This window comes from Microplitis mediator, chromosome 5 (genome assembly GCF_029852145.1).
Source record: "Microplitis mediator isolate UGA2020A chromosome 5, iyMicMedi2.1, whole genome shotgun sequence".
Classification (NCBI taxonomy): Eukaryota; Metazoa; Arthropoda; class Insecta; order Hymenoptera; family Braconidae; genus Microplitis; species Microplitis mediator.
In genome coordinates, this window is record NC_079973.1 from 13,026,540 (window position 1) to 13,041,200 (window position 14,661).

At 29.1% G+C, this 14,661-nt stretch overlaps 1 protein-coding gene across 14 annotated transcripts in view; it reads right to left on the minus strand.

The window, feature by feature from the left end:
- LOC130668636 (PDZ and LIM domain protein 3) overlaps positions 1-8,707 on the minus strand; it is a 129,026-nt gene extending 120,319 nt beyond the window's left edge. Inside the window, exons 1-3 of one of the 14 annotated variants that reach the window (XM_057471013.1) lie at positions 7,346-7,896; positions 6,206-6,435; positions 5,648-5,801 (exon numbers count right to left, since the gene is read on the minus strand). In XM_057471013.1, the coding sequence (XP_057326996.1) occupies positions 5,648-5,801; positions 6,206-6,435; positions 7,346-7,456 (495 nt within the window). In that variant the 5' untranslated portion in view covers positions 7,457-7,896. Of the gene's footprint in view, positions 1-5,647; positions 5,802-6,205; positions 6,436-7,345; positions 7,897-8,430 lie in introns of those variants that run through there. The other 13 variants (XM_057471009.1, XM_057471011.1, XM_057471014.1 and 10 more) reach the window with 13 other exon arrangements.
- Positions 8,708-14,661: the final 5,954 nt, after the last annotated feature.

A 14,661-nucleotide genomic window follows, 5' to 3' on the forward strand; every position in this document is an offset into this window, starting at 1 on the left:
GACACAAAAAATCTTTACTCGCCTAAATAAAATTTTTACTTACCCCAAGAAATTTTTTGCATTGTGAATTGAAAACAAAAATTTATTTAGAACTAGAAAAAATTACTCGGTGCAAGGAATTATTTCTTGACCAAAAAAATCTTTTCTCGCCCCAAGACAATTTTTGTATTTAATTGATAATGCATACAATTTTTTGGTGCAAATTAAAATTTTGTTGCGGCAAGAAATCCTTTTTTTCTGCGTATTTTATAAATTTAGTAGTGATATTGGACAGTCACACAGTGACTGCAGGTTGCTCGATATTATTAAACAACAAAATTTGAAATATTCGTTATAAAGACTAAAAAATTGATTGGCAATGTATTTATTTGTTTACTTGCATTATAAAGTCAAAAATTTTTCATTATTTTTTATCTCGTGATCTGGGGATTAAGGCCACTTGCTTAAATTTCGAAATTCCTTCGCACTCTCTAATTTATTTGGATAATTGCCAAAACACGCGACATTAGTCGTTTACAAATAAAATATGTAATTATATATATATATTAGATTTTTTTTTTATTTTTCAAAGTTACTCAAAATTCCAAAATTACACTTCATTATATTTAATTAAAAGAAAAAATAATAATTAAATTATAAAACTTAATTTGTCTTAAAAAGTTTATATTTATTTTTTCATTAAAAAATACTATAATTAGTTATAAAATAAAAATAATTAATTGACAGGCATATCAACATTACCAATTAATATTTTGTTCATGTAAACATCAATAGACTAGTAGTTAGCGATGTGACGGCTAAAACACCCACGTATCAAGTTATAAAAATAAAATAATTTGCGGATCGTCTGACATGCAGAAAAAAAGGTTGTACACGTCGAAGTTGAAACTAAACTAAAAAATAGATCTGCTAATAAATATCTATCAGTTTAAACGAAAATTTCCCTTTTCTTAATTATAATATTAAATTATCTTCAATTATAAAATTTTTTAAACCATTTTTCGAAGTATTTTCTCATAAATTTTCTGAATTATTTTATGATATAATTTTTTTTGTTGGGAAAAAATACTTTAGATCTATGAAAATATATTACTTTTTAATTGTTTAGATCTATATAATTCAAAGCTCAAATAAAATAAATATAAAAAAGATTTTAGATCTGAAGAGTTCTATTGATATGAAAATTAATTTAAATTTTAAAATTCAAAAAACTGTTTATTTAATTAGATCCCATTAGATCTTAAATATTTTTTCTCAGTTTATAATTAAATAAATCTACAATCTTTTTTTTACGCAAAAGTTTGTTTATACTGACATAATAATAATAGATATCCGTTATTGAAATAAAGTTAAAGAAGAAATATGATACCCGTTGGCAAAGATGCAATTATGATTGAAGTTAACTTTTTGCAGTTACAATAAAAGAAATAACATAAATCGCTAGGTGCAATGTAGATTATTAAATCTTGGCAGCAATATACATCGTTATGTCACGTCAGTTGGTTACCGCGCATGAATATGACGAAAGAATCCCTGGTCTACGTGTTAAATTCAGCTCTTTTCTTTTCTTACTATATTATATTATATTATTAATTATATATAATACAGCAGTTGTATTTAAATATTCTTAAAATTTTCCACATTATTCACGTGACGTTCATACATTTAATCATTTTCTTGCTCGATATCAATCATTACTTGTGACAGTTATACTAAACTATTAACTGTTTCTTAAAATGTTAGGCGATATCCCTGATTAGAAAATCTCATAGAGTCCAATATATTCTCATAAGTTCCCATAGAGATTTTATAAGAATGAACTCTGTTCAAAAATTCCCATAGAAACCACTCAAAAGCGACAAAAACCACATAGAAACCAATACAGTCTATGGGAATTTTCGGATAGGGAATGAGTTCTATGAGTAATATAGTTAAGTATACACGGAGAGAAATTTATGGTAATCGTTCCTAGTACGTTTATGAAATATCATCCCATACCGTTATGGTGATGATTACTTAGAATTATGGGATATAGGCCCATAGTTTCTGGTAAAAGTTCCCATAAGTATGGGAATAATTCCTATAATCATGGTAACAGGTCCCATATCGCATGTGAAAGAATTATGGTAATGATTACCATAATATTATGGTAATCGTTCTCATAATACTATAGTAAACGTTACTATAATATTATGGTAACCATTACTATATATTATGGTAATGGTTACCATATATATGGTAATAGCTACCATAATGATGTAGTAATGGTTACCATACATCATGGCAATGGTTACCATAATATTATGGTAACGATTACTATAATATTATGGTAATGGTTACCATGTCTTATGGTAACGATAACTACAATATATGGGTGCCGTTCCTATAATCAACATTTCAAGAAAACCGGTTACCATGCATTATGGGAATCATTCCCATAATAAATTGTAATTGTTATCATGTAGGGTCTTATACATTGTGAAAAATTCCCAACAAATTTTACTATGGGTGCATAGTAACACCGGACCATAAGAAAACTGATTCAAAATTTACAAGTGTCCCATAGTAAACGTATGCGCAGACTACACGATTGTGGCCTATACGCATACGTTTACTATGGGACACTTGTAAATTTTGTACCAGTTTTCTTATAATCCGGTGTTGCTATGCACCCATAGTAAAATTTGTTGTGAATTTTTCAGTGTTCATACAGCTATAAAAATCTATCGGATTTTTTAAGCGGGGATATATATAATTTAATGAATTAATAAAATATACTGTTGTCTATATCATTACTAAAAAAAAAAATTGTTATAAATATTTGATTTTATAGGTTTCTTCTTTTTTTTTCTTTCAGAAATAATGATTATTAAATAATTATTTTTTAATGACAGTGGTAAATAAATTTGAAAGGTAATAATATTTTTTGTTTTGTTTCAGAATAAGAGAAACGAATACGATATGCTGAAAATAGCTGAAGGCTCTTAGCTGGCACAAATAATCTGTCGTTTGTGTTCTCTTGCCACATCACGATCTCCATCTAACTTTTTTTTTCTTGCCCTCGATTTTTAACTTTCGATGACAATCGATCAATTATTTATCATTAATATAAATTAATATTCCTTTATACATTTAAACTTCAACTCCAATAACATTTATAATTTACAGTACATCAAATAACTACAAAATTACAGTCTTCAATTAATATAAAATAATAATTGAATGATTTAATGTATAAATAAAATTAATAATTTAATTATATTTATATTTTAACCCAAATTCAATAAAAGCTCAGCCTGATATCGACCATATGTCTTTTATTACATCTGCGCCTATAAATCTGCTGCAAACTGCAATTACCTTTCCTTTCATCTTCTCGCTTGTCTGACTTATAGTCCATTTACTTTTAACTCTTTTCTTCTTATTATAATTTTCTTCTTTTTTTTCAAACTCATTTGTTTGTCGGTCGTCATCGCACCCTGACAAATGTCAAAAATAGTGAAGGGTAAACTCAAAGTCAGTAATAATATTCTCATAACTCCAGTTAATGTGTCAAGGTTATTATTAAAAGCTTAATGTGTAGTTATAATTAAATCATTCTCCCGTTGCATCATTTGTGATCTTGACTTTCATCGAAATAAAATGAACCTGACTTCCTTTGTTACCTTAATTATTTAAATCTTTAAATAATTTCATTAAATCTCACATTAGATTTTTTAAATATTTTAAAAATAAAAACTGATTAATAAATATATGATAAATAATGATGTAAAAAGATATGTAATTGACAGTTTGGCAACAGACAAAACATCTGGCAAATTTACTGTAAAACCATTAAATATTATCGTCTACAAATTTAAATGGACCATAATATATACAGTAATTTGATATTCTAAAATAATATTTACCTATATACATTTTAAAACAATAACATATTAATAATAATCGTACCCAATAAATTGCCGCTTCTTCGTCTTTCGGATGACGTTCAATCGTATAACGATATGTCGTAGTGTAACCCGGCATTTTACTCACTTATATATATTTAAGAAATTATTCAGATAAATTTATTATTATTATTGTCACTGAATAAATAAAAAATATAAAAATAAAAAAAACTACTCGTGTATTTAGACGTTACTGGTATAAACGTACTGGTTCGAAGCGCGGGAGTTACTAATATAAAATAATTCTAGCGTTTTCCAAGTACCTCAAGAAATGAAGTCTCCCAAATAAAACTAAAACGTACAACATATGGCGAGTATAATTTTTGATATACATCCACCTTTCAACATTTTCTAACTCCTACGTTAGTTTCAAGGTTACAACGTCAGTAAACAATTGGAGTATGACGATTTAAATGCTTAAAAAAAAAACAATGCTTCCAAAAGATCATAAAAGTTCATTAGTGAAAGCTAAAATTTTTTTATAATTATAATAATGAAGGGTTAAATATGCATGTCTATTTTTTGTCATCGTTATGATTAACGCGCCAATTAATCATTGGTGTTAATTTTTCAGCTGACAATCTTGATAAAAGTCGACATGATAAATTGATGATAATGAATGATAATGTATTAAATACATTAACTAAATAAAATTAAAATGTATGAATGAGTGTCAAGATGAGAAATGAGAACGCAAATGTAGTGAAAGTACTTGGATAAGCGATTTAGTAAGACAGAAATTAGATGAGTATCGAGATCGGTAAATGAACGGTGGTTTAGATGCAAAAGTTATATTTATAGAGTAACTCCACTACATCTTGAGGAACTTTCCGGCATCGAGAAGCGGACCACCAAAAATATATTCACACTTGTATCTATAGATTTGTTGCCGTCTCTCGTTTACTCATTAACTTGATATAAAAGCTCTTACTCTCTTCCCCTTTTCAACCGTTGATTCAAACGTCTCGATCAAAACATTCTCCATCATTCGATGTTATATTTTTGCTGTCAAACCTCCGTATTTTATATTATTATTTTAAATATAAGTAGCAAGTTTCATAAGCTTCAATATTTTTACTAAAAAGCTCCAATTTTATTTAAAATTTCAGTTTCATTGTTTCAGGATTTGTATTAATTTTTAAAAAATGATTCATTTATATATTAGTTTATAGTGTGAGGTATGAAATGTAAAATTTAAAAAATTAGTTGAAATGTTGTTGTTGTTGAAAGAAGAAAACGCTTGGCAGCCGTTTAAAATTCGATACACGCAGTAACTTTTGCACCGGGATTCTTTTCGCTCCGCAAATCGACGCGTCTTACAAACACAACGTGTCGTATCGGCCGAAATAGCCGTTGGTTCTGCTCTAAACTTAGAGACAAGGCAGCTGAGCTGTTCATGCTTGCATCATTTATATAGATTTTTTTCTCAATAGTTGATTTATCAATCGAAAATATTTAAATTACGTTCATTTAATTTTTAATTTAAATTAAATTTGAAAATCTTGTAAACAAATAGTAATTACAAAATTTAGGTGATAAATTTCTTGTCTTAAGGATACATTCCATTATTTTTTAGCGAATATCAAATTCAATCGCCAAAAGATTATTGTTACGTCATCATGATTATAAAAGATAAATGAAATATATATTTAAATGTTCGTTAAACAAACAAACAAAATTTAAATAGAATAGTCTTTTACCTGAGATAAATAAAATCTTTCTTCACGAACTTCTTCAATATGTTCTCGAGGTGGGTCAAAATGGTCAGGTGAGTAAGTTTTGTATTCACGAGGAGGTGATAATACCGGAGGAACTGGACTTTTCGGCAAAATTTTCGGTTGTGATTCTTGAGGCCTATTTAATATCAAATATTATTATTTTGTTAAACAATTATTTATTTTTTAATACTAAATTTAAAAAGCTGAAAGAGTTGTAGTCCATAATTTCATTAATGCTCTTTATCAAATAATAATTTCAAAATTTTTAATTAATTTTCATCAATGAAATTACTCATTTTTTATAATTCGTTAATTAATAAACATAAAATATTTGTAAATAACAAAGAGCATTTAAATGAATATTTTTTTAGTCGTGGTTATGACATCTCCTGAGCATCGCGATGAGGCATACAAGCGTTATTTTGTCAGTTTTATTTAAAATAAAAGTAATTAAGTAATTAGCAGTGTAGCCATTGATAGCATAAATGAAATAAAAATAAAAAAAAATTAATTTAATAATAAATGATGATTTGTTCTGACAGGCTAACGAACGCAGCCTCGTTAGAAGAGTGGATTGACTCGACAATCGATGACTGTGAAGTGTATCGATTGCATGCCAGATTTGACAACGGCTCAGACCTTTCCACGACTAGTCTTACAGACTCTGAGTTTTGAAGTAAATTCTGGGCGTCCACGTGCCTCACATCACGAGCATCGTAATCGTCTATTTTCTTTATCACGTCACCCTTCCGGAGATCATCATTCTCAGACTGCAACAATCAAATAAATAGATTTTAATTATTAAACAATTTCTTTTTTTATATTCAAAAAATATGAGGACAAAGTGGGCCCTTCAAAATTTTCTCGATACAATCGCGTTTTTTTTAAATATCTCATGAAATATGCAGATTAGAGGAAAAAGTCAAAAGAATGATTTTGTAGGAAATTAAATGCTTGACAAAAAAGGTCATATTCATTTTTTTTATAGAGTGTGTATTTACGACGATATTTAAAAAAAAACTTTTTTTTAGGTCTCACGAATTGAGCTTTTTAAGAATTACAGATATTAAAAATAATATTTTTCTAAGTAGGGGAGGAGGGGGAAAAGTGGACTCCATAAAATTTTCAAAACTTCAAAAAATATGGGGGCAAAGTGGGCCCCTCAAAATTTTCTATACACCAATAAATTCGGACGGATAATAAGCTTATCGAGATTTCTTATATAATGAGAGCTAAAATAGACTACCAAAACTGTTCATTAAATATAATTCATTAAAAAAGTTAAAGATAATAAAATTACGTTTTAAAGTTATGTCGCAGCAGACTATTAAAATGACTTTTATATTATTAAAATACAATTGTTGCATAGTTATTTGCAAATATCACACGTGTAAAGAATAAAAAATATCAAATCCGAAATTTTTTCGGAGAGCCCACTTTGCCCCTAATTTTCGATTTTTCAATTTTAATGGACGCAGCATAATGAAGTGAAAATAAGTATCAAGGGTCTAAAAAGAAGTAAACGCGTAAAAAAAATGAATGATATTATAACTTTTTTCCTTAAGGGGCCCACTCTGCCCCTTCTCCCTGATATTAAAAATATTAACAGTATAATTAAATTTAATTATTTATTAACAATAGATTATAAGGAAGAAAAAAATAATAATCACAAACACTCACACGGGTGACGATGATCGGTGTCCCTAAATCTGCGCCCCCAGCAATTCTAATACCCCAAGGGCGACTTGGATGTCTTCGTAATTTCAATACCAACGTATGTTTCTTCGTCATGCTCTACACTCAATGGACAAATGTCTTCGCTTGCTGTTTTCTTTTTATTTTATTTTTCTTTCGTTTGTATACTTCTTTATTATGACGAATTAATCACACAGGGATTCGAAATTAAAATAAAACAAAAAAAAACACTAATATACAACACAAAGGGAAGCAATAAAATGATACTACTTGTATGATATTTTTATTTGTTTAAAATAATTGTTTTTAGTGATTATTAGAGCGATTTAAATGTTTACAAAGCCTGGGGATTCACAGCGTTCGGTCTACTGTCACTCGTGGGACAGAACTGCGGTAACGAATAGTACTTTGACAAGACCTATGCATATCTTGAGAGTTGCGAGTGTCCCTGAAGTTGCCCAATAAGCGACAGCATAACTAGGTTCCTATTCTACCCAATCTGGCCTCATTTCTTATTGGCATCCCACATTGCAAGTGTCGATATACTAAAAAGTCAAATATGTGCTCTTGAACAATCACTTCAATAAACCCCTCTTACTCTTTTCTATAGTATTTATAATGTGTAAGATCATTAGTACGTCTCATTATCGTGTCTATTGTGTATTAAACGATAACAAATATTATTTGAATACACAATTCATTTTTATTTTCACGGGTACTATATTTACCAGACACGAGACTGAATTGTACAGAAAGCGCGGAATTATTTAAATTTCAATTGTATTGCCGCCAAAACCCAAGCGGGATTTTTTCGATTTATTGTTTGATTTTTTTATCTTACTCAGTCTCTTTGTATTTAAATTTTGAGAATTAATAAAATAAAAACGCGTACTAAATATTACTTGTTATTTGGGATAGTTTTTACACAAAATAATTAACACAATTTATAAATTATAACAACAATAGGAGTATTACAACGACTATAATTACACTTTACACAAAAATAATTTACAGTACAATCACTAACAAATTTAATCACTTCACTATTTTTTCGGTTAAAAAATACTCACGTAAGTCTCATAGTAATTTCCAATGGAGAACTTGAGTGCCATTTTCACGTTCTCCCTAATCCTCTTGATCCGATAATCCAACAACTGATTAATAAGTTAATTAATTAATAAATTTAAATAGTTATTATAATTAACTAATTATTTTTTTATTTTTCAAATTTAAGTCTTCAATAGACATAAAAATCTGTCTAAGATTCGGAAAGCCACAAGCTTGTCCTGTCTGTAGTCAGTCCAATTACTTTGGCGGTCCTCCGATTAATGAGTTTAAATCAAGACAAAGAGAAGTAACAGAGAGACAGAGAATGTCTGTCCAAAGGAAATAAAACAGGGTGTTAACGTTTCGACACTTAAATTAGCAACCTATAGCGGTAAAGGTTAATCAATCGACTTAAGAGACTACTAATACTACTTACTGATATGTTCTAGTGACTCATTTATCTTTATGTACATTAGTTGAGAAGAAATTTAGTTAATGACATATCTAATGACCCAAAGGAGCAACAATCATCTCATATAAATATTCAAGGCTACATTACGATTACTCACGGTCATGTGAATTAATTATTATAACTGACGAATCAATCATTTTTGCCAATGTATAATAATAAACGCATACAATATACATTAAATATAAAGATATGATAACCCTGATTAAAAATACTTATTGAAAAGTATTGAAAATCGTTTCGATTCTTTTCAATCCATGCGGAGATTTTGAAAAATATTAAATGGAATTGAAATTTCAATCATAATAATAATAATAATAATAATAATAATAATAATAATAATAATTTGTTTGTACACCAATACATTAGCTGTTAGCTATTTATAATATCACATTTTACATTTTACATTTCATACAATTTGTCTTGAATCACAATTTTATACATCGAATTTATTAAATAAGTTAACATTTTTTTTGACGTTTTCTTTTAGCAATATTTTAAAGATATTAATTCTATTTTCATCTGTAATTTCATTATTAAACTTATTATACAATTTAAAGCCTTTATAGATTAAAGATTTTTCTGCAGTACATGTTCGAGTGCGTGTAATTTTTAATTTATTACTGTTTCTTGTTTCATAACGCCCGCTATTAAATTCTAGATTACTCTGTAAATATTCTGTAACCCTCGCAGTTTTAAAAATGCCGTAAATTTTCGGTATTTATGTACATGCCGTAAATTTACCGTAATAATTTGGTAGTAATATGGTTATATTGGCCAGTTTTTTTCCTATAGCTATGCTGTATACTTACTGTACTTGTGCTGTAAAGTTACCAGATTACTACAGTAATATTATCCCGACTAGAATTTCTTCCTGATTTGCCTGAAGTACCATAAGGACCTTATCAGGTTAATATAAGGGTTACCTTATTAGGGCAAACCTGACAAGTTCCTTGTCAGGACCTCATCAGGATATCCCTATTCAAAAAAAAGTTATTTGCCATCAGGTCGACCTGACGTTCCTGATCAGGACCTCGTCAGGATATTCTTATTCAAAAAAAAGTTATTTGCCATCAGGTCAACCTGTCAAGTTCCTGATCAGGACCGTATCTGGATATCCTTATTCAAAAAAAAGTTATCCCATTCCTTCAAATATTTCATTTACCGGCTAAAAATTTAAAAAAGTACAATAGAATATTATATAAAAATCACGTCAATTATTATAGCACAGGTTTTTTACTTCTTCATCAGTTATTCTTTGACATCATAATGAATATTATATTTACACTTTCAAGATCACTTGTGTATGTCAGCCCAGTGGATAGCATCGAGGACTTTGGATCGAAATGACGCAGGTTCGAGCCCAGCAGTTATCGGGATTTTTTCATCAATAAAAAATATGTTTAGTTCCTCTAATTAATGCTCTCAATACAATAAATAACATTCTCGATCGAATTAAAATTCTCTTATTTATTGTTTGCAATTTAATATTTTTTTCAAATAATTACTAATAAGGTAATCCTGATAAGGATTTGATGAGGATATTCTGGTAAGGACCTGATAAGGTAATCCTGATAAGGGCGTGATGAGGATATCCTGGTAAGGTCCTGATAAGTCAATCCCGATAAGGATCTCATGGGTCTTAAGCGTTACATCCATATCAGGATCCTCATCAGGATACCCTGATCGGGACCTTATTTGAAATCAAGTTCACCCGATAAGGACCTCGTCAGGCCCTTATGAAAAATTCTAGTCGGGTTACTATAAAAATGTTGAACTTTAACCAAAAAAATGCCGAACTTTTACCTAAAAAAAAACTATATAAAAACCGTAATAATAGGATAATTTTATAATAATAAAATCGTACTTTTTTGGTAATACCGTAGATATCCTGCCTTTTTGCCAGATTTATGCTGATATAATGAAAAATTGTAAAAAATTTGGTTTTATTTTTTGATCGTTTCTGCATTTAAAATCATCTAAAATATGCAAAATATAAAATTTTTTATTTTATTTTATTAGCTTACACATTTCTTATTCAAACAAAAGAATGTAAGTGAAAATAACTATCCGGGAAAAATTTATGTTTTCAATTTACTTAAGTTTATTTGTATCCACATAAATACAATTAATATCATACATTAAGTAGGTGATATGGTATAACGGTTAACAGATCAGACTTTAAAAAGTTAGGACGCGGGATCGAGCTATAATATAATTTTATAATGTTATATATAACTAATGTTATATATTACTAAAGAAATTAATACACAATCAAGCGATAGATTTTTATACCCTCGCAGATTTGAATCACGGTGGAAACACGGTGGGTTTGTTCCATTTTACCACTGTGATTACGTGGTGTATCTACCGTGATTCCACGGTGGCTTGATCACTGTATAAACACGGTGTTTCCACTGTGATTACGCGGTGGATACATCGTGGAACCACGGTGGTGGAATAACACAAAGCCACCGTGGAATCACGGTGGATACACCGCCTAATCACAGTGGAGACACTGTGTATACCTGGTGGTGAAATAGAACAAACCCAGCGTGGCTACACGGTGGGTCCACGGTGTTTCCACCGTGATTCAAATTTGCGAGGGTGCAAACAAACTCAACACACATGATATCCCTAGTAGAAATGATATCGAGTTTTTAGCCAGTAACTAGCCAGTTTAACTAGACTTAAACCAGTAAATGGCCAGTGTAATATCGAGTTTCTGTCAAGTAACTGGCCAGTTGTACTAGAGATCGAGCAAAACATGGCGGCTTCAGTGAAACTATCAATTTTGAATATTGAGGTTATCAAGGGTTATAAAACATTGTCAAATAAAATAAAAATAATGTTAAATAAACGATATGACATAAATGTTTAATTTATATTTATTTATATTATGAAATAAATAACATCATTAGATTAATAGAATAACAACAATAAATCTGACTATGAAGTAATTATTTTTAATTGAAGAAAATTAAAAAAATATTTATTTAGGTTTTCTACTGCCTTCCCAGTCTTTTGAATTACTTAAAATTACTCCGACAGCTTCCCTTATTAAACAAAAGGATTCAAAAGTATTAAAAAGGATTTGATTTTTAATCGTTTTGAATACTTTCTAATTCTTCAAATCCTTTTTAATACTATCTCTTATGGGCGTTTAACATGTGAAATCATTTTTAATACTTTTATTTAACAAGGGTTGTATAATTTCGGCAGGACTTCCAAGATTTTTAACCTCACTGTACTCGATTTAAATAAATTCATTCCATCCATATTAAACTGTAAAAATATTAAGTTTTGTTTATGAACACTTGGATCGACAATTGCTGGGAGATGATCTTCAATACCGAAGTAAACAAATTCACCCATTGTAACTTCATCAGCATCTGGCATTTTTTCAATTTCAAAAGATACACTACATTTATTTAAAAATGTTTTTGCCGTTATTGGTAACTCAGGAAGAACTCCAGCTTGCAAAATTTTTAACAACTCGTCTAAATAACAATCTGCAATATTTGATTTTATCGCCCACAGTCGCAATTCATTTATTGTGTCAACTTTGTTTACCGCATCCATTTTCTAATATATTTTGTAAAATATTTCCACGTTAACGTACACAAATTTTAATTAATTCACACTGTTTTTTAAAATTTTTTAAAACAACGACGCGTACAGGTTAACAGAAAAAAATAAACAGACACACACACTAGTAAAGGTACAGTGTCGGTGTGACCAATGTTTATGACTTAGTTGTAGGTGGCGCGATTTCGAGTTTTTACTCGATATCACTGGCCAGTTACTGGTTTATATCGAGTGAAAACTCGATTATTTCTACTAGGGATTCTAAAAGATGTATGTAAACTAAGAAACGAAAATTCGTGGATAATATATAAATTACCCCATCAAGCTATAATCGATAGATCATAATGTAATTGTAAGTGTAAATAGTAGATGTATGTGTTAACTAGTTATAAGAGATAATGTATAATGTAACATAAATCTCATTAGGTTTTTGTAAATTTTTCCCTAATAATATGAAGCAAATCCTTTGTAACAAGCAAACTCTAAAAGGCATAACAAAATGTATTATGAGTTATATCCGCGGGATAGGAATCATGAAAACAATGTAAACTTAATTATACCAACAAACAAAGTTTAAATGTATAAAATATATATAAATTGAATAAATCTTTAGAAAAAAAAAAAAATTTCGGAAAATCCAAAAGTGCACACCTCAATCACTCATTTTATTTTTAATTATTACTTTTATTATATAATATTAATGTATTTTTTTTTATTATAAACTTTTATTCAACTTACAAATTATCGATTTTATTTTTTATTTCTTATTTTCAGTTTAATATTTTTTTAATAATATTTTTTTTAAATATTCCGCCTTTTGTCTTAGATGTCACTTTTTTTTCAAACATATTAATATGCTAGTGCTGCCACCAGTAGTTGATAGAGAGAAACAATAAAAAAAATAATAATAACAGTTAAAATAGCAGCTAAATTTTTTCACGAATAATCACTTTTTCGTCGTTAATGAATTACAATTAAACTAAAAGGATTCATATAGTAATTTTCATAAGGGTTCTTGTGATAAAAAATACAAAGACAATAAAAAAAAAGTTAGGCCGATTAATGGTGTCTATCGAGAGTTATCGTGCTTACGAAGATTCATACGTAACAATTGACAGCACTAGTTTCTTGGATTAAAATAATTAATTTAAAATCAATGAATTAACAAGTCGACTCAACGTTGGGTTTAAATTATTCCTTAATAAATTACCTGCATGCGAGTACACAATTTGATAATTTTTTGTGCTATGAAAAGGGTGTAGAAATGTTTTTGTATGAGAAAAATTGTAAACGAGAAAGAACCGTCAGTAAAGCACCCCTAGCGCTTTCGCGCTTGAGGTGTGCGAAATTTTGGCAGCACTCCTGGACTCTTCTACGACCGATATTTCAACAAAAAATAATTATGGAAATCACTTTTCTTCACGATTTGGTATATATTTTTAATAAATTTGCTGAATATCCAGCATGTGAGACTTTTATCTTAGCCAATGGAAACTTGGCAAAAACATATAAAATGTTATTCAGTTAAAGTCCGGATGAGATTTGGGCTCATGCTAACGTCACCGACTTTCTCACCTAACATTCAAACTAGAATGGATATTTGGATTACAGTAGACGAAGAGAATTATTCGCTCTTCAAAGAGTTAATTTATATTAACTATAATATAAATTTACATGGGTTTTTAGAGCTGAATAACCCGGATCACCAAAAATATTCCCGTGATAATAACGTGAGGTTGAGAGTGATTGTGCAAGAACTAAATGAATAATTTTTAAAGTTAAATATTATTTCAAAAGGACAGAATATTTATTTAACCGTTAAATAATTGCATATTTAAAAAGAGAATTTGTTTTCTTGCCACGTAGTTTTTTTTTGTACCATGAGAAAAAATGTTCAGGGAAACATTAATAGCATAATGTAATAATTCTCTGCCAATTAACAGCGGCAAACTGGTCCAATAAATGCTTCAAGTTCGGAATATAAAACTTCTGAAATAAGTTTCTTACCAGGGACACTACAAGTGGTGGGCGCGATCTAGTGGCGAGCACCGAACTACACTCGTTGATGGCTAGCATAGTCACAACTGCCTTTTCTGATGGTAAATTTTCATTAAGTCCAAATATATATTAACTGAGAACAAATAAATATATTTATTCTAAATGAATATATTTTTTTGTGTCTAAGTAATATTTATTA